General features: G+C 34.2%; 1 protein-coding gene across 1 annotated transcript; it reads left to right on the top strand.

The window, feature by feature from the left end:
• Positions 1 to 12,023: 12,023 nt before the first annotated feature.
• Positions 12,024 to 20,461, top strand: LOC116230769 (uncharacterized). Its single transcript, XM_031596126.2, has 4 exons — positions 12,024 to 12,137; positions 14,713 to 15,060; positions 15,983 to 16,086; positions 19,023 to 20,461. Exons 1-4 carry the CDS (start codon positions 12,089 to 12,091, stop codon positions 19,200 to 19,202), a joined length of 681 nt encoding a protein of 226 aa, XP_031451986.2. The 5' UTR covers positions 12,024 to 12,088; the 3' UTR covers positions 19,203 to 20,461.
• Positions 20,462 to 20,871: the final 410 nt, after the last annotated feature.

The raw sequence follows: 20,871 nt of genomic DNA, 5'->3' as shown, positions 1-20,871 counted from the left end.
TTTACATAAAAAGTGAATACTCCTTGGCATTCACATAGGTCACTCTGAACCTTCCGTTTATTCCAATGGAAGCTACAACAGATACTAAGATCATAATAACTCTATTTTTCTTTCCAATGATGAACACAAGCCTGAATATTGAGCTTGAAAACTGCATAGCCATCTGGAACATTGCAGTCACCACTGCTGAAATGCACTACCCACTCATATCCACTGTTTGGTCTCCATAAGCATTCAGCATGCATTGATGAATGTCAACAGGTGCATTTTTTTCTGCATGGAGTAATTAAATTCAGTACCTTTACTTCATTCACACTTCCATGTCAGACACCATTCTGTCAGACTGTCCCTCTGCTGTCATCTGTCACACAGGAACAAAATGTAATGGAATATTAGGCAGAGGTTCAATCTCTACTACCATATTGACAACATCTGCCTCTGATGTTGTGGGCCAGCATAATAACATAGAAAGCATTACTTTCAGAGCAACCTTCATATTGAGATTTGAATAGTTTCAAGGTAAAGCAAACCAAAAAAAAAAAAAAAAAAAAAAGGAAAAAAAAGGAAACAAAGCATGTGTCAGTCTTTTCATCTCAGTTTCATAAAAAGTAAGGTTTGTAAGTCGAGGTAGTTGGTATCAAATTCAATTAACTTAAAGAAAAATGAACACTGTTTCTAGTTATTTAAGTTGAGTTTCTATGCACAGTCTAAGAGCCCTTATATTTGATAGAAATACCATGCATTTACTTTTGGATAAGCTTCAGAAAAAGAATGTGGTATAAAAAGAAAACCTTGTGCAAACAAAATAAATATTTATGAGTCTCTCAGAATTTATATTAAGAAAAATGGTATGAATTTTATAGCAAAGGCATAAAACAGAATAGTCAGAGATAGTTTAGATTACCACTCCTTCTGCTCAAAAAAAACTTTATTCTGCTATGCATCATTGACCTCTGTCAGCTGCATACAGTGTCATTGGTTTTACTAACTATATAGCATAGAGAATACTAGCACAGCCTGCTGAGAGGAGAATACCAAAATATGTTAGGAGCAGGAAACAATCATTGCTTTAGTCACACGAAAAGTGTCCACACTGCTGTTAAGAATGTTACAGACATTGCTGTAGAGTGACTGAAGTAGCCAAATCTTATTTAATTTTAAATGAGTTTTACAGTAGTCTGAAAATAATGACTGTTCAATTACATTGTGAAAATGGCATATTAGAATACTCAGATTATTATTATTTGTTTAAGTTTTAATAATATTACTTCAATGTAAAAAAAAACAAACACAAAACAAAACAAACAAACAACAACAAAAGAAAACAAACCCCCCAAAAAACACCATAATCCAGTAATTAAATGATGATAGTATTCTCAAAGGTACACAATTCTTCTAAATATAGGATTTCCGCCAAGACTGTCTTGGAAGTCTTAGATAGCTCTATAGATGCTGTTTGCCAAGCTGATGTGATTATTCTCTCACTGTTTCATTAATTTGATGTGTGAGAAATAAATATTTGCTGTGCAATTAACTGGAGATTATTATGGTCTTAATGGAACTCCCTCATACAAACAGATGTTCACCTTTTAGATGCATAGAAAGTACATCAGCACTTGGTAAATAGAATGAAGCTATGGGGAAAATATTGTGAAAGGTATTTAATTGGTGAACAAAATTGATGGTCATGTAATAGTTTTGGATTCACTTAATTGAAGTAGTGAACAACAACAAAAAAACAGTTACCATATGTGCAAATATGATATTTGCCAAAGCTGTGGAAATTGTACTAACTGTGTAATAAACAAATTTTCTTTTTTTTTTTTTTTAACAAAAATACTTGCTCCTTTTCTCAGTCTCATATATGTATCTTATCATACAATATTTTGTTCTACTAGATATATTTCTTTATATTTACACAAGGTTTTCTTTTTGCACAAGGTTTTCTTTTTATACCACATTCTTTTTCTTATCAAAAAGTAGATGGATGGTATTTCTATCAAATATAAGGGCTCTTAGACTGCGTGAAAAAAGACACTAAAAATTATCAGCTAAAAATTAGCTAAAAGTCACAGTCTATCTCTTTTAAATTCTGCACATATTCTGTATTCATGCTTGCTAACACCACTGGTTTGAGACTTCCTACAGAACAATCTCTTTCAATCTCTTTGTAGAATAATTGAACACTGCTTGAGGAACCAACCAAGGAGAAAGAACTACATCCAATTCAAGAAAAAATAAAGATAGAATACAGGTAGAACAGATTTTTTTTTTTTTTTTCCCAATAGCATGGAACAGTTACAATATAAATATAAATACGTAAATTTCTCAGCAAGCAGCTCCCAAGGAGCGTTTCCTTTCCTGGCTTTAAGCTTCTCTGATCTCTACCCTGAGCTGAGATTAGCTACAGCATCACAACTAGGTCTAGAGATGTCAGAAGCACTAAGGAGAAAGACCGCTGGTAGCTACTCTGTGGGAAGTGACAGAGGAGCAACTTCTTCCATCAAAAATAATATTGCAGAAGGGATCTTCCATAGCCAGCAGCAGGCAGCAGTATTTCTACCAGGGTTTTATGGCCCCATGTGAGAGTGGCACATTTGGTTTTGATCATGAATCTGAAAAAAGTCAGAAAGAGCACTAGACCTGAACACAGCAAGTTTCAGGAGCAAGCAAGAAAACTGTTGATTCAATCTTCTTTATAAAAACACACAAACTTGGCTTAACCACTACAATAAACCAACGTGATAACATCTTATTGTAGATTCTCCAGAATCAGAATTTCACTTAGAGGCAATTGGCAGAGCGTACAGTATTCTCACAGCAACTGTTACAAATGATGCAGTGTAGGTACAAGGATGTGGAGAGTTTAGAGGGAACCTGTGCCCGAAACACTTCTTTCTGTAAAGGGTAAAGTTGTGCAAGAATTTGCCACAAAATATTACAGTTCATCACCAGAATGTCTTCACTGATAAAAGGTCTTTTAGATAAAGAAGCGCAGACAATATATTGATGTTAGGAAATATAACACAGTTCCCTTTGTAACAATATTCTACCACACGAGACAATGCAAGATTTTGTGGTAGAGCCTGTTATGATGAAGTAGCCACAAAACCAATATTTCATCTTAAGGAAAGATAAATCTTCTGTGTCTTTTTAAGCAAACCTATCCTGCCAACCCTAAAAACAGACAGTCTAGCTAGAGGATCAAAGGAATACTTACTCATTTAGGGCCACATGGAGGCCATGTGGTTTTCTTGGTTAGAAAGGTGTTTCTTTTGAGGATTTCAGGGACATGTCTGTTTGCTTTCTGTTTAAAGTTGCTGCCATGGGGATCTATGTACCTCTCATATCTCAACTGCTACTAGTAATAAAACAACAGCTGGGGGCAGGCTGTTAACTGAATAGGGTTGTAACAGACAGTAGTAGAAAACACTGGGGTTGTTGCAATGATGATCTGTATGGGAACTGTTGTTCACGGCCTGAACCTCTGATTGACCGCGTGAGGCAAGCAATGAGTCAGCCATGGGAGCACAGGTGAAGGCAATTCAGCTGTGCTACTAGAAGGGATGGAGCCTGGCTCCACCTCTCCTAGATTCCATTTAAGTGCTGACTGCCACTGAGGAAGGATCTCTTTCTGGAGATTACTCCTTGTGGAGTTTTTACTGTGAGCTTACAACACTGGTGAGCATTTCCATTTAGTTTGATTACCTTTCCACTGAGATAATCTTACTAAGTCTAACCTCTGTATACCTAATAATGGGGGTTGGACTCAATGATCTCTGGAGGTCCCTTCCAACCCCTACAATTCTGTGATATACCCATTGATTGTACATGATCCAAATAAATACTGTAATAAGAAAAGTAGTAAAACATAATTATTTATAATCAATGACAATAGTACTACTCTAAGATAAGTAATGGATAGTGGGTATTGGGCTGAACTGAAATTAGAAACTTTGTCAAAAGGTGGCATTTCGGAAATTATTTACCACCTGTTGACCTGTTCTGACAAATCATCCTCAGAAAACTTCCCTTTGTTAGCCTGACATCAACACCTTGCGCTAAGAAGAAGCTTCTCTTAGCATGTATCAAATTTGAACCATTTAACCTTGTCTTTCTAAGTTAAAGTTAAATGTCATGTATTTATAATGAAAAACATGACCGCATACTTAACAATATTTGAAAAGTTAAACACTTTTCCATTTTCCAGTTTCATCACAGAAAAGAAAATGGAAAGATTAAAAAGCTTAAGACGTTGTTTTCCCTCAATACACTGTACAGACTTCTGACACAAAAGTGAAATTGAACTTGTTACATGCTTCACTAGTTGACTCTAGTAATTTCAAAATGATATGTCAGTTTTCCATCATCCATAATACGCTTTACACTTGCCTCACTTCCCCCTCTCTTTCTTTCCTTCTTTTTCTCTTCTTTTCAAACACTTTTGGGACCATAAGCATTACAATTTAAGTGTAGTGTTAACAATTTTAAACTTCCTGGTCTTATATATGCTAACTTAACAGTCTCCTCCCATCCCACAAAATAAATAAATAAAATCTGTATAGTTTCCAATTCAGATGGAAGGTAGACTTGATAGTAATAAGTCTGCTAGAATACAGACAGCTTAGTTTCCCCCAACTACATATACAACTTTGTTGCAGTAGAGGCTACCCATGAGCTTTGGACACCATTAAAATGAAAACTTCAAGAGATGTGAAAAGATTTTCTCTTACAATTTTACAAACATTCAAACAAGAAACAACCATCCCATGCAAGGTACAAAATGAAATTGAAACCTGAAAAATAGAAGAGGGGAAAAATAAATGAAAATATTATCTACTTTTATCTTTCTTAGTTTACCCACTCACCCCTTGCATGATAAATTATTGACAATGAATTTATCAGCCACATTTCATTACTAAATATTGTTACAGAAAATTTGAATAATTCCCAATTTTCCTTTTCAATATCAGAATTTGCAAACATCAGAAGTATCTATGCCTCAGTTTCCGATGCACAAAGATGTTGATGCTATCAGTGATTATCTGCTGATGGAAAGCAGATGTGTGCTCATCACAGACAGAAGAGAAAGATCCTGCAAGAGAGATAAATACAATCAGCACATCACATTTTCCATTCACCATTACCCTTCAAGACTTCAGTATGCCTGCCTAAAAGGCTCAGAGGTTGTATCAAATTGGACTCTGAAACAGTTTCCCTTCTATATACCAAAACAAGATCGTGTGATAGAGAATTGAGCCTTCTGCATTCTGGTGCTCTGAAGCATTACACTACGGAGAAAAGTGGAAAGGTTTCCTTTTTGCTTAGTATCATGCTTAAAACCAGAAGATAACCAATAAATATTCTTCAGAATGGTTAGCAATGCTGTGAATTTTATGGAGAGTGGAAACATTTGTATTTTTATTGATTCAAATGTTTTTAAGCTTGCCTGAGCAGGCAATTGTTCGTGAGAGGTCTTCCATTACATTAATATACTTTCATAATGAAACTCCAGTCTCTCTTTCCATCTGAAGATGCTCTACGAACTGGCTGTTGCGATGCATGGGTTGCAGTAACTTCCATTTTGCTGATTGTGAATGAAAGTTGCAGTGGGTGCTTCTGTTGATCTCAGCCACATTGGACTAGATTGCTCCCAGAGTGCCTGTGCCCTTAAAGGGATTATTTTACGCAGAAAGAGGCTTACATTAGAAAGCCAGTGAAGTACTAGAAAAGAAATAGCCAGGCCAGGATTCCTGCATTTGAAAAACTCTCCTTTTGACTCTTGTTTTTAAGTTTTGTGGTTGACTGTAGAAAATTAAGCCTAAAGACTTTTCAAGGATTAACTCACATAAAAACTGTTTATTTCAAACAGGAAATTTAAGAGAGTGAAAAGGAATTGTGCTTAAGAAAGGTAAACTTTCACCACAATTAAAACAGATTAAAATTATTTTAGAAAAGGTAATATTTTACACAAATGCAAAAAGTCTGGCAGTTTCCCAGAAATCTTGTGTTTTCAGGGGTGGTTTGAATGTAATGTTAAATGTTTATACTGGCCAGTAAAAATGTTTCCTCACAGATCTCAGGATATCACTTCTAACAAATCTGCTCTTTGTATTTATGTTTTCTCACCTCTCTTTTAATGTTAAAAGAAAAAAAAAAAAAAAAAACTCAGTAGGCAAATACTAAAAAGCATTATGTTTAGTTACTTTTCATGTCTTTTGTTCTAACCTTAAAAAACTAAGGAAGCAAAGTAAAAAGAGTGAGTTTTATCTCTCCAATCACTGCTGGTAAAGCATTGCCACTGTTTGTTTCACAGTATAACACATAAAATGTTTTCTGATTAATATAAGAACCAACTATTTTACAGTTTTATCTCACATGTAAGAATCTGAATTACCTCCTGCTAGATCGTTTGTTTCCCAAATTGCTACTGGCTTCTCCACAGGGATAGAAGACAGTAATTTAGTTGCTTTATTATTAACACCTGTGGTTTTTCCTGAGCATATGCTATGTTCATAAGAAAGCCATATTAATTTTCAGGTCCTTACTTTCAAAAGGGTACTTTATGTCAGATGAAGGTGGAAGACTGCCATCACTGGAAAATCTTCAGAATATTTACTAAAGGAAAAGGAAAAAGATAAAGTCTGATTGTGGTAGCACAAACTTTCATGAATCACACTGCCAATATAATCCAATTATGAATTAACTTTATTCTCCAACATTAAAGCTTTTTTCTTTTTTGCTCAATTTTTAATTTTCCTTTAAGGAATTAACAAAAAGTTATTGTTATAAGCTCCAACTTCTGGATACCTTCACAGATATCTGAAGTTTTACGCTGAAGTTTTACTGTGCCCCCAGGGTACTCATTTATGTAATTATTTTAAGAACTCATTTTTCACTTTTTTAAGAGTGGAATCTGGAGCTCTAGCTTCTCAAAAACTAGTCAGTTCTTCATTTCCTTGTGATATCTGGAAAGAGGAAAACAAGCAAACAAACAAAAAGAAAACAATTATGTAAATTACAAGGAGTCAGGGAGCCCCAAGGGAGAGGGGGGAAAAAAAAAGTGGATATTTATTCAACTGTTGAAATTACATTTTTGGATCTTCATAAAACAGTTTATAGTTAACAACAATACAGCTTATTAGTTTATAGATAAGTAGTTTATAAATAAAGTATCCAAATGATATTAATTTCACAATTTTTTGTTACTGATTACAGTACTGTTGTAAGGAATTGAAGCCTTCAGTCTCTTACAGTAAACAATCCTCATCGGATAGTTTCATTTGTGCAACTGTCAAAACAAACAAACAAACAAAAAAAAAAAACAAAGATGCTCACAAGAAACATCCTGTCTGGGAGCTGTAGGCTCTGTACCACTTATCTAAAGACATTGAATATGTGTGAGTCAGTGGTTTTACGCTTATCTTTAGGAAGTTTTCTTCCTTCTTCTCATTCTCTGTTTAATATTTCCTTACTCTTCCTTTCCTCGAGTTTTCTATTCCTATGTGTGAAATATAGTTTCTGTAGAGATAAAAGTTCATTGCTTGATGTGTCAGTAAAATATATATTACAGTAATGAAAGTAAATGGGATTTAAAAGGCATCAGCATCATGCTCTCAAAGTTGAAGTGATTGTCTTGTTCAACACAAGTGCAGCAACACTGACATAAGTGCCAGAGCAACTAGCTGTTCTTCAATATGCAATTATATTTCAGACTTACATCCTCCCCCACAGGTTTGTGAAGTTAACAGCTTATAAACCAAAACCTGTGTAAAAATCTGTGGCTTCATCACCAAACTGATTTCTCAGTGGAAATAGAAAAATCACAGTTTCTTTTCTTTGCATTAGCTGCCTTTAGATATCTCTGTGAATTTTAAAGTTTCAATATTGATCTATACAGGATAAAATTGTTCAGTGTGCTTCTCCAACTTCAATGGAAAAGGGAGAAAAGGAAATGTGGAGAGAGAGGTGAAGATGAAGAGCCAACAGATGTTTTAACTCCGTAATAGCTTGATTCATACTGAACACTTTGTTGCTTTCTGAAATGCAGAATTCTACCTTGCTAAGATGAGGAAGATTTGCAGCTTACCATTTCTTAAGCGAGCTCTGTACAATATCAGGAAAAAAATATTTTTATTACAGCATTTTTTGAAATTGGTTGAGACCTGGTCATGTGGATTAAGACTCCTCTGAACATGTGTGAAGGACTGGCATGAAGTTATAGCTAAATCTCAAAAGCACATAAGTAACTAGAGAAACTATGGATTTTTCACATTTGGGTATATCCAGGACCAGAACACCAAGCTTCTGTGTTGACTTTGGCAGAAGTATTTTGATGTATTAGGTGAGGCTGCATGAAGCCTGCCAGAATGCAATGTTACTATCTTGCTTGGGTTGTTTGTTAAACATTTAACTAGTATTTGGATCTCTCCATGCTAAATTCAAGAAAAGAAATCCCAGGAAGAATAAGTCATATATTCTGTAGACTCACTCCCCTCAGCATATCAAACAAAATATCTATAGACTTGAATGGAGAACCCAGCTGCACCTCCTTTGATTATATTGGCAGATCAAACAGTCTCAAGATTTTTCCACACATACATTGAGAATATAGAACCATCTGGAATTTGAAAGAAATTCATTGCAACGTTAAAACCATCTCTGTATATGGACACACCCAGGAGAACAGGGAAGTACTAGCAGGTTCCACATTCCTATACATGGAAAGTCTCAAATTCCTGATCCCCAACTATTCAGATTAATCCAGAAGTTTAATAATGCTATCTTCCCTTGGTGACCTGTGTTATAAAAGTATTTAGCTTTTTATTTATTAGTAACATACAATACTGTAGTCTGAGATCAGCTGACTTCATGCACTACTGGCTCTAAATTCAACTTGCAAGCTGCAAATCCACTACTGATATACAGTGTTGGCAATTTCATCCATACATTCTTATTAAGAGGAACTCTGCAAAAAAATTTGTCTCCAAGTCCAACCAAAAAGATTGACAACTTTTTCAACGTATAGTGGTTAATAAAGAGATGTATGAAAATATTCTGAAAGGAAAATATAGCTGCGTTTTCCATTTTTGACTATAAGACTTAGGAACAGTTAAATAATTAAACTAAGCTAGTAGTTTTGGTCAAATGAGCCTACATACTCTTTCTATGTTTCTCTTGTCATTCATCTCATTTCTCTCCTAATTGTGATTGTGGGGTGCCATTAAAGTATTTGCTTTTAGTGTGAATTTCATTTTTGCTCCTGTTTTGTTCTGGTAACTAGTAGAAAGGATCCTGCAGCGTCTTTAACTTTCTAATAGGCTAAAATGCTTTTCTATGCAGAAAACCAGCAGGAGTTTACATATCTTGCACTATTTGGGCAAATGGCAGATTTTCTCTCAAGTTTTCAGGAGTCATTGGACTTAAAGTAGCCTCTGACTGTTTCTTTATCTGTGCTAGTCCTCTCCCATCCTGTACAACTGATCAGCAAACACAGAGAAACCCTGAGGTCATATGCACTATCCTCATGTTGTTCTGGATACAGGTCTGTCCCATCTTACCTGAAGGTCCCCAGTCTCCCCAGAGGATCTGCTCTGCTACATTTACCATTAGGAAGTTTTCTATAATGTTTGTAGATGAAATTTATGCTGAATAAGACTAAATTATAAACTATAAACTAGATTCAAGTTACCTTATTTGTTTAAGGCATGCTAAGGAGATGCTCGCTTTAAGCAGCTGTATATTGTACAGTAGCTACTTTGGAGTAGTAGTTGAACTACAAGGCATAAGTTTTTTGTTTTTTTTTTTTCATACAGCTATATTCATCTGCATTTTTATAGACATTCATAAAATGCTTGATTGCTTTTCAAAGATAAATACTTCCAAATAGGGATTGGTGAAAAGCTATTACTCTTTGAAATTGTTTACTTCTGCCCACATGTTGTTATTCATTTTCATTGCTTCAATAGAAATTGGCACAAAATTTATTTTCTCATCTCTCTGTGATGCCATTATAAATTTTTAAAACAGATTGTGTATTTGTTTTCCATTTAGAAATTATTTAACTATGCCACTCCTCCAGACTACAACCATAGAGCAGTGACACAGACACGCAGTTACACTCTTAATTCTCCCATTTAACATAGTGAAAATGACACTGCTGACAGAGAAGCTACAGCCTACTAGATAAATCCATTCATATTTTTCCAGTCCTGTAGGACAATAATCAATCAGCTGGAATCTAAGCCTTTTAAATATGTATTGTCTCTATTATAGTCCTAAAACTAATCACCATTTCAGCAGATAATTAAAAAGATATTTTTAGATAAATTTATATGTTCCCTGACGTTATAGCTCAAGCTGGTAATAAGAAAAAACACAGGACTGACAGAAGTATAAATGTGATTGTTCTTATTTGTTGTTATATCTCTGATATTTTAATAAAGCTGATTCTTATTTTCATCTCCATGAGGTGGTCTTGGAGAAGGCCTACACTTCAGTCCTCCAGTATATATTAAAGTTGTACGCTATTTTCTAGAGGAGGAGGTTAGAAGGTCATCGTCCATTTATTAACTTGTTTTAAGTTTCAGAGTTCAAAATTCTTCCCAGACAGCTACTTAATGTTTAGGAAATATATAAAATATTTAAAGATTCATCTCTTTGCAGTGCTAGAGAGTAAATTCAATTTTTATCTTTTTTTTTTTTTTTTTTTTTTACAAAGACATTTTAATAGTTTCTATTGTATGTCATAAAGTAAAATTTTTAGATTTGATCTTATTTAAGCTCTTCATTATTTCAAATCTTTCACCATATGTTCTTGATAAGAAGTTGCACTCACACAGAAACTGTGCAGTAAGTACAAAAGTCTTCTCATTTGTCTTCATGAAAGTGCTTATGCCACATATACGTCACTCCTACCCATTCTTTTTGAACATCTTTACCAAATAGCAATAGACTTAAGCATATGCTTATCATTAAGTATCAGCACTGTGGAGGAGTAGTTCTATATCTGTAAATAAGTCAGGGGTGCAGAAGGGAAGGAACTTGATTTTAATGCTTCATAAAATGGTTTTAAGAAGTCTTAAGTATCATCTTGAAAAAAAAAAAAAAAAGAAAATTGAAAAAAAAAAAAAGGAAGTAGCTATATAGCTGAAAGCAGAGATCAGGATAGAAATATAGAAATGAAGACACAGTCTTTCATAGTGAGTGAGAATGATTAGTCACTGCAGCAGTTAACCACTGAATTTTCAGATGCTCTTCTCAAAGCCTTCAAGTCAAAACTGGATATTTCCATGGAAGTTATCCTTAATCAAATCCAGGCATTCAGATCAGTAGGCAGGAGAGAGGGATGAAACCAAGATTTAATAAAACCCAGGGGTAATGGTGCGGGATAAAATTTAATGGGAGCTGCAAGAAAGTTAGCTGATCTCATGGTCTTAAGTGAATTGCAAAGGTGTATGTTAGGACGGAAACCACATCGCTACCTTTTACACTTTGTGGATTTTGGCAGCTAATGTTCACATATGCTGGACTGCATGGTGATTATTAGACATTCAGTATCACTTCAGCAAAGAGAAATAATATTTATTATAAAATATTTTTGCAGTATGTTATTTTTTCTGGCTACATAGAGCAAAGTCATATTCATGTATCTGGTGCTAATGGCATAAACAGGGCTTTAAGAGCATCAGGGGGAGGTGTCTGTTGAAAACTTTGCTGTGTTACATTGTCATTGCCATTAACAATATATATATGTTTTGTCAAGGTGGGCAGCTTTGACTCAACTCACCACACATAAGTGATTCTCCTCCTCTGAGCTGTCTGAAGAAAAATTGCAGAATGGAAAAACAGTTACAATAGAGTTAAGTTTGAAACTACAATATTAGAGGTTGATCTGTTGCAATGTCCAGGATGTGCAATGACAGAAAGGGAAATAAGTGAGTAAAACCACAAGAACCTCCCCCCTAGAAACAAGATTAAAAACATGTTTTTTGGAGAACTTTAATTTTCAGCTAGGTGTTTGCAGCTGTGGTATTTGCTGTATCATCTGAGATTTTAAAATCAGTCAATTAGCAATCCAAAAAAAGAGATGAGGATTGGCATATTGTTTATGATATCTTACCTTGTTAACATTACAGGTAAGTAGATTTTTTGCTGTTGTTTTCTTGTTAACTTTCTAAAAAGAAAAAAAGAAAAAAAGAAAACAAAATACAACCTACCAAAAGCTTTTCTCGAATTTTTCAAAACCAAAGAAAGGTAATACTAAGATTTAATCAGGGATGAAAGTGCCAAAAATAAAATTTGTATCACACTACCACATATTTAAAAAAAAAAAAAAAAATAGTGGGTTATCTTTTACGTGTTATGAATCTGTGCTGAAATTTTTCTGTTTAGGTCCATAAGTCAACGGGATATTAGTGTAAGTAGATGTTGAAATATTTTTAAAACTGTTTGTTTTCTTACGCTAACAAATATAAAAGGAAAAGAAAACATAATATTTGGGACTTTTTTAGAAATTTTTGTATGATACAATGAAAATGCAAGAGATATTTCATATATTAATGATTAAGCCAATAATGGTTTTCACTGGGTTTTGGAATATTGTTATGAATGTGATGCTGGAATTTTTTAAAGATATTTGCTTTATACTTAAATGAAGAAAGTAGCTCAGAAGGGTTCCTGTACTCATATGGGTTAATTACATTTTAAAATGGGTTTCATGTCAGATCTCAGAAAACCAAATCCCTTTAAAGTACAACACATTTCTTTTTGCACATACATTTCTTACATGTCTTCTAATGATAAAAATTCTAGTAAATATATAATATATAAAACAGAGGTATTCAACTATTTTAAAACATTATTTTTTCTGATTTAAAAGCATTTGTTGTCTGTGTTTTGTAATGACTTTCAATTTTTTATACTTTATATAAAAATTCATATAAATCTTTCCATAGGACAAATTGCTTCATTTCAAAGCAGTTCCATAAATTTAACATAATTTATAATGGAAATCTGATTTCAGCTTCTCAGAATGAAAATGATTCACTTCACAGAATTTTAATGTATTTCTCTGAACATGAGAAATATTTTTACATTAGGTGAGAAAATAAATTATTTTATCTGTTTAAATCTTTATTACGGCATTAAAATCAAGTTTTTTCTTTAACTTATTATTTCTGTTAACTGACTACAAAGGGAGAATAGGGTTAAGTGTTGGAGTTTTCAATGTGATTATTTAAAGTTTAAATAACTGACTTTGAAGCAGACTTGTCTCATTATCTATTAGTTAAAATTTTGAATAATTTAGGATGAGACTCAAATGGAGAAAAGGTTTAGTCATGTAAGTTGCTAGAAATTGTGAGGTGTCACTACTAGCTGATCTGATATGGGTATCAAGTGGGTATCTGATATGAGTATTCTGTTATTCACAAAAATTTCCCAGTGTTCATCCTTACGGATCCAGAGGATGATCAGAGGGCTGGAGCACCTTTCTCTTTTAGAAAGGCTGAGGGAGGTGGGCTTGTTTAGCCTGGAGAAGAGAAGGCTCCAGGGAAACCTCATTGTGGCCTTACAAGGCATAAAGAGAGTTTACAACAAAGATGAAGATTTTTTACCAGGGCCTCTTGTGACAGGTCAAGGGGAAAAAAATTTACTCTGAAAGAAGGTAGTCCTACTTGAAGAAACATTTTGTGATAAGAGTGATGAAAAATCACTGAATGCTTAGAAAAACTGTGCATGTTCCATCCCTGGAAGCATGCAAGGTCAGGCTGGATGGGGTCCTGGCAGCCTGATCTGAGGGTGGCAGCCCTGCCTACAGCACACGTTTGGAATTAGATATCTTCCAACCCTCTGGCAGAAGGAATATTTAAATGTATTATCAGCTTAACCTTCAGAATTCTTTCCATTTAATACCTGAATTGTGTTGTCTTGTTCATTGCAACCTAACTTTAACTAATAGGTGCTTTTTTGTTGTTGTTGGATTTTTTTTATTTTATTTGTTTGTTTGTTTGTTTGTTTGTTTGTTTGTCTATTTATTTATTTATTTATTTATTTATTTATTTATTTATTGTACTTTGCCTGCTCAAGGCGCAGTAATAGATGTGTTCAGGCATACTTCCAGTCCTTTATCTCATTGTTGTCTGCACAACAGATATATACAAGAAATCATTCTCAAAAGATCCATTATTCTATGGATAGAATCTTCCATAAAGAAGATCTTCCAGAATCTTCGTCATCCTTCTGCACTAGTTCTATATGGTTATTTTATTTGCACACAGTACTCATAAAAAGTTTTATAAAGAATTTTAAAAAATAAAATTAAAAACCAGCAAAGGACCTAGATATGATGTCAGAATTAATGAAGCTGAAAAATTATGGAAATTCAAGACTTGTATTGACATGGCATAGAAACAAACATTTTGGCATTGTACAGAAAATATCAGAAGTGATGCATGTGGGTAAACTTGAATATTCTTCTATTTATCTTAATACAAGAATACAATATATTATTACAAAACTTTTTACTGCTGTATTCATGTCACTTTTGATTTGTACTTCATTTAGTTATAATTTCATTTCCTTGTTTGTAATTATTCCTGCACAAAACAAGTTGCAATCAAGTATTTAAATAATTATGTATTGGACTAAGAATATTACTAGAACATTAACCTTCCTTAATAAATGTTATAATTAATTAATTATTTATTATAGCTAGCAGTGGGCCAGAGCTCTTGGTTTTGCAATTCCCTGAAGATGCCAGTGTACTCCTTAACTCCACTGTGTGGATGCTCTGTGTCTTTGAATACCCCAAGGAGGAGAATGAGGAGCCAGTTGTGTACTGGAGGAAGGGCCCCAGCTGTGACAACCAGCAGAGTCTTCGGTCAAGTTCAGGAGCAGGAAGGCCACACATACACATTACCAAGGACATATTCAGGGGATTCTCTATCTTAAAACTGAGCAATGTTGACAAGAATGACAGCAACTTGTATTTCTGTGATGTGATACTAACCCAGAAAACCCATGGCAAATGTGGAAACGGAACCAAGCTGACAGTGCACGGTAAGAGGTATCTGATAGTCAAAGAAATTGTATTAATGGATGCAAGGTGAGTTAAATATTCCACCAGTTTTACTCACTCAGTGCTGTGAGAAGAAGGATGGGGAAAAGGCAGTCTACAGTCATGATCTGAGAATCTGACTGTGAGCAATTAAACATTGATTCAGTAATTAATACATATTATATACATGAAACATTTTGTATATTATAGTATTTTGGTTAATCTTCAGTATTAATATATACATTATATATTTAGAATATGAAATATTTTTTCTCTGTATTATCCACAAACATTTACTGAAACTATACTTCGCTCCATACAAAAATAAAAAATTATATAAACAATTTCCGTAATCCTGAAGGGGACAGTGACCTCAGTGACTGAGGTAAATAATTTTAGAGAAGCCAAGTTTTTTGCTTGTAGACTTGCAGGCATATCTGATTAGTGCATGCTAAAGGCTACAAAGCATCTCTATGTTACTAGATTTCACTTTATATATAATAATTTCCCAATGCAGTTCTTGAGTCCCTAAAGAAAAACAGCTGTCAGTGAAATCCTTCTGACTTTCACACCATAAGCATATGTTTTATTTATTTATTAAAAAAACCCAAAACATATTTTTCATCATAACTTAAGTATGTGCAATATAATAAAGATGTTTTTGGATCTATCACCTGTTAAATTTGTTTACTATTCATTTTATAATTAGCTCAGAGCAGTTTAAAGAAATCATCACTGAAGTAGAAAGAAGACAATATTTCCTTCATGAGAAAAGTAACCTTTTAGTCCAGAAAAAAAGAGAGAAATAAAATGTGATAAAGACAACTGTGCTGACTAGTCAGTCTACACTAATCCTTCAGATTAAATCATTAAAATAAACCCCTATTTCTTAATTTTTCAAATACTTAATTTTCTTCATTTCAGATTTCACATGCAAAGACTGTATAAGATCAGAACCGACCTGGTGGTGTTGGTTCCTTCTTCTTGGATACGCTCTCTTTGTCACCACAGTTATCATAGCTTTTGGTGTAAGTAATAACTTCAGAAATAAATACTACAGACCTAAAGATGGGTGGCATCTTTTAATAGAAAGATACTATAAGTAAATGAAAGAAAGATGTTCATGCAGCTATGGCAAAGTAAAAAGTCTGTCTCTTTTCTGTTAACCAAAGATTTAGAGGTAGAATCTCCTGTATTTGGATATTTGAGGGTATGACCATAAAAGAAAGCTCTGGCAGTGGAGATACTTAGAAAAGCAAAAGCTACCATTTTCAAAGCTTGCTGACCACTGAGAAGCTATTCTTGATGTTGCTGAATGTTACCAAGTTTTTATTTTCACCTGGAAGTGAAAGATAATTAGAAAAAAAAAAAAAAATCTTAAATGATTTGCAGTTCAAAACACATCCCGCTTCCTCTATACTTTTGGGCTTCAGCTCCTAATTTCATGAGCTCCACCAGGCATACATTAATATCTGCTTATGTTTTATTTTACATGTGTTTCAGCCAACCAACCAGTCACGCCAGGGCTTTATGCCTTCCCCCACCCACCAGTTGGGTTGGGTCCCTAACCTGACATTTCCTTAGCCAGCATTGGCAACTAGAAAATATTTTCCAAGAAAAGAAAATATTTTTTTATACAAAATTGTCTAAGCCCAGAGTGATTTCTTATACTTCCCATGGTATTTCAGAAATCTTTTTTCTTTCCTAGTTGTGGATCTCTTCCCTATCTCATAATCATTTTAATCAACCTCTTCTTATGTATCCAAAAACTAAAAAGATAACTTTCAAATAATAGTTCTATTTTGGTCATATTTAGGAATATACTTTATGTGAAGAAAACCATTTGGAAGGAAATAAAGCTGACCTATGCCATAACGATGAAAATTGGAATCTCAGTCTCTGAGGGCATGGGCAGTACTAAAATGTGCTCTAGTTGTAATTACAAGGTCCTTAATTGCAAACGTATAAGATGATAACTTATGAGACCTAAGAAGTTCCTTGTTCATCACCAATAACCTCTCCCATCAAAAAACAATATTTTAGAGTTTCTTAGGAGTTAACAGATGCAGGCTAAATTGGACCTAGAGGCAATAGGTAACTAACTTAACAGGTTCTCAGCTTGTACAGTTAAAAGGGCCGTTTAAGTGTAACTGAAATTAGAGTTATTGCAACAGCTCCCTCTCTGCTGATTTCATTATTAAAAGATTCAGCACCATTGACAAGTTACAAGACCTACAGACATTTATGGTATCTGATTGCCCTTCTGGGTCAAGTAAAGTATGGGTTTTGTTTTCCTCAGAAACCAGTTGTTAAGTGCTGTTACTTCAAAGCCACATCAAAATCAGAAATGTTCACACAATTCAGGCAGTAAACAAACAAAATTTGCTAAGATACAATAGCAGTAAAATCTGTCAAAATACACTTTTTGCATCTGAATAAGCAAAAACAGCCAAGTGAATCTTTCCTAAAATGAGTCACTGTGAGTACAATTAGCAGTAGCAAAATATACCAGATCTGGCAGGGATGACTTTCACTGAGAAAAGTCAATGAAGAATTGAGCTCATACAGTGCTATGTTTTGGATTTGTGGTTAAAAAGTATTGATAGCATGCCAATATACTGTACAGCATTTGCATGGCATCAAGTTATTTTCCATTTCTCAGTCTGCTTCCTCAAATTGGTGGCTAGGGATAATCAAGTGGCTGGGAGTGAATGCAACCAGGATGCTTGGCCATAGCTGACCAAAGGGGATATTCCACCACATAACATTGTGTTCATCAAGAGAATCAGGGATAGAGGAAGAACAAAGGGTTTTTGATGGCTAAAAAGATGACCACTGTTCTCTGACTGGTTTGCGTCGGTCAGCTGGAGGGAGGTGGTGAGTGATTTCCCTTGCTTCATTTAGGACTTTTTGGTTGTTTATTTTCTTCCTCATTCCTTCACCTATCAAACTGCCCTTGCATCGACCCAGGAGATTTCTCATTTTTGTTCTTCTTGTCCTCTCCCATCCTGCTGGGGAGGGGGAGGTGAGTGAGCAGCTTCATGAGTGTTTGGCTGCTGGCCAGGGTCAAGGTAGCACAGCAGCTAAAGAGAAAGACACTGACATTTTTGAAGTCAGGGAGTCTATAACTTCTTACAGGTCATTTCTTCACTAAATGACAAATGTGCCATATCATGAAAATGTGTATAGTGTCAAAATCAGAGTGTGAAATAATGGAAGAGGTACTAGATCATTCAAAAGCCCCTTGGCTTTTCGACACTTCTAGGCCACTACTTAAATTTGGTATGTCAGGGTTGGCTGAGCCCTTCAGGTACCTTCTGGAAGGAGCTGCTATCTCAGGAAGAAGTCACACTTGTCTTTTCTTAGCTTAAATTTCTCTTATATTTCTTCTTACTCTTGTCAAACTTTTTTTCTGTGCTTCAAAATCAAGACTAGGGCATAGCAATGTGCTATTCCCATGAAACGTGCATGACAATTGTGCATATTTTATGGGGAAGCCATTAGAGCTGTCAGTTCTGGATTCTCCCCAAAAGAAGATATCTATCCCATCAACTCTCCAGAATGATCACTTACTTAAGCTACATAAGAATACAGGACAAATTTAAAAAAAAACCAACCACCTCTTTCTCCCTGAACAAGTTGTTTGTTTAAATAAAGTAAAAACATTTATGCACCTTAAAATATAGTACCATGCATTGAAGAAATATTAAATGAAAACACTGATATACAGTCAGACCCACATTCTTTTTCTTGAATACAGTGAGAATTACCCCTATTCCACTACTTGTAAAAATAAGTTCTTCATTGTTTTATTGTGATTGTGATATGCAACCTTATGAACAATTTAGAATTAATACTCATCACTATCTTAGTGAAGCAAGGAATATATTCTCTGAAAAATGAGGTAGCTAGTGGAAAAAAAAAATAATAGCTTAACAATATATTTTTTGGAATATTGCAACAGATTCATCACTGCTGTAAAAAGTGCAAGAACAATTCAAGAAATACAGATAGCAGCACTACCCTGCCAAGTGAATGGATTTATGAGAAGCCATCCAAACCCGTTAACAATGGGTCTAACCAAGAATATGAAGATATGTCACTAATAAGAACTTTCAGTCACATTGAAAGGAAAGTGATATGAAAAACAAGCCTCACAGTTGTAACCATAATGCTATAAGCATGTGAATGTAGTGTACTACTTCAGGATACAGAAGAAACTTACAAGTCATTTTGTGAACTTGGAATCTTCTTTGTTCAAGATTTTTTCATCTATTCATGAATTTACTTCAAAACTAATGAAATTAATGCTCTATGCAGCTACAAATGCAATGATATTTAGTGTGCACAGCTACCACCAAAATACTGTTAAAGCTAAAGGTATTAATACTTCAATGCTAAGAAAGCTGATCATGTATGCTGATATTTTTTTTTTTTCCGTTTCAAACTCAAGGACACATTTGGAATTTTGTTTTATCTGGGTTAAGACAGCTTCTTTGCTTCACCAAAGCAACGGCAAATTCAGTACTACAGTACCTGTCTGCTGCCGATATAAATTTTTAAAAAAGATTTTGTCATAGAGGCGTTTCTCACGTGCTCCTGATGTACTGCCTGACCTTATTTCCAGCTCCTTATCCTGCCCTCATATTTATATATCCCTGCAACTTCTTTTACTTTTGGCTGTGTAGTCAGCTATGCTACTGATATAGTGCACATTTGTACATGCCTCTCTCAAAAGAATGAAAATACTGAATGTTTTTAATAGTTATAATTTCTGAAGAAAACATAATAATTACTGATGAAGAGCTTGTCTTTGTTGTTCTTCTTCTGGCATATCTAACATTATAATGTAAGCTATTTGGATTAAAAATATCTTTAAAAGTTGTTTAAAGTACTTAGGATGCTTTTAGAGTCCATGTAAACAGCAACAATAGAATTAAACTTCATAGAAAGAGCTTACCATAATTTGCATAATAATTAAGTGCTCAGAGGAAGCTGTGCCTTGGAATAGTTATGTACATGTGACTTGAGAGAAGTTAATACTTTGACAAACTCTATTTGAGTTATTGAATTTTTCTATTTTTCCACAAACAATTAAATATTACAAGCTGAGTACTGTGTATCAAGATTTATTTTTTTTTAAACACTGAAAATATAATTATGAAAGGAAAATGTTCATAGGCTAAAATGCCAGAGATTACAGCCTTATACACTATCTATAAAACAAAGAGTAAGCTCTTTTTTACTCAAGGGGGCAATAAGTTAATATTCAAGACTGCACATTATGATGTGGATGCACATTGCTAGTGAAGTTCAACTAAAGCTTTATCAGTACTGCATTTTTCTAAAATACGTGCCTGTTCTGCAAGTAAAAATACTAATTAAAACAGTTTTAAAAACCGATATTTGACTCCTTTTCTTGAAAGTACTTCTGATGCACTTAGAGACAGTTAAGTATGACTTCCAGAAGGACAGACAAACAATTGGCTTGTGCATTTGGAAAGGTGGATGGCAGTCATGAAATCATGAAAAAAAAGACATTTTCTTAAATTTGAATAGTAGGAACTAAACAATGGTCTCCTTCACTCCTCTACTCAAGGTTCTGAGTGCATCTTCAGTCATAGATATTCAGGTTTCCAGATTCAGAAATTCAAACTCTAATTTGGGATGAAAATATGTAAAATTTCCATTTTCATATCTGAGAAACTAGATGCTCAGATGCGCTTCAGATTTCCTATTTTAAAAATGTTTAAAAATATTTTTATATATTGCTGATTATAAAACATGACCAACCTCTTCTTTTTAAAGTTTTT

Source organism: Phasianus colchicus, chromosome 1, assembly GCF_987193195.1.
Source record: "Phasianus colchicus chromosome 1, bPhaCol1.hap1.1, whole genome shotgun sequence".
NCBI classification, from domain to species: Eukaryota; Metazoa; Chordata; class Aves; order Galliformes; family Phasianidae; genus Phasianus; species Phasianus colchicus.
This window is presented reverse-complemented; position numbering and strand designations above follow the sequence as displayed.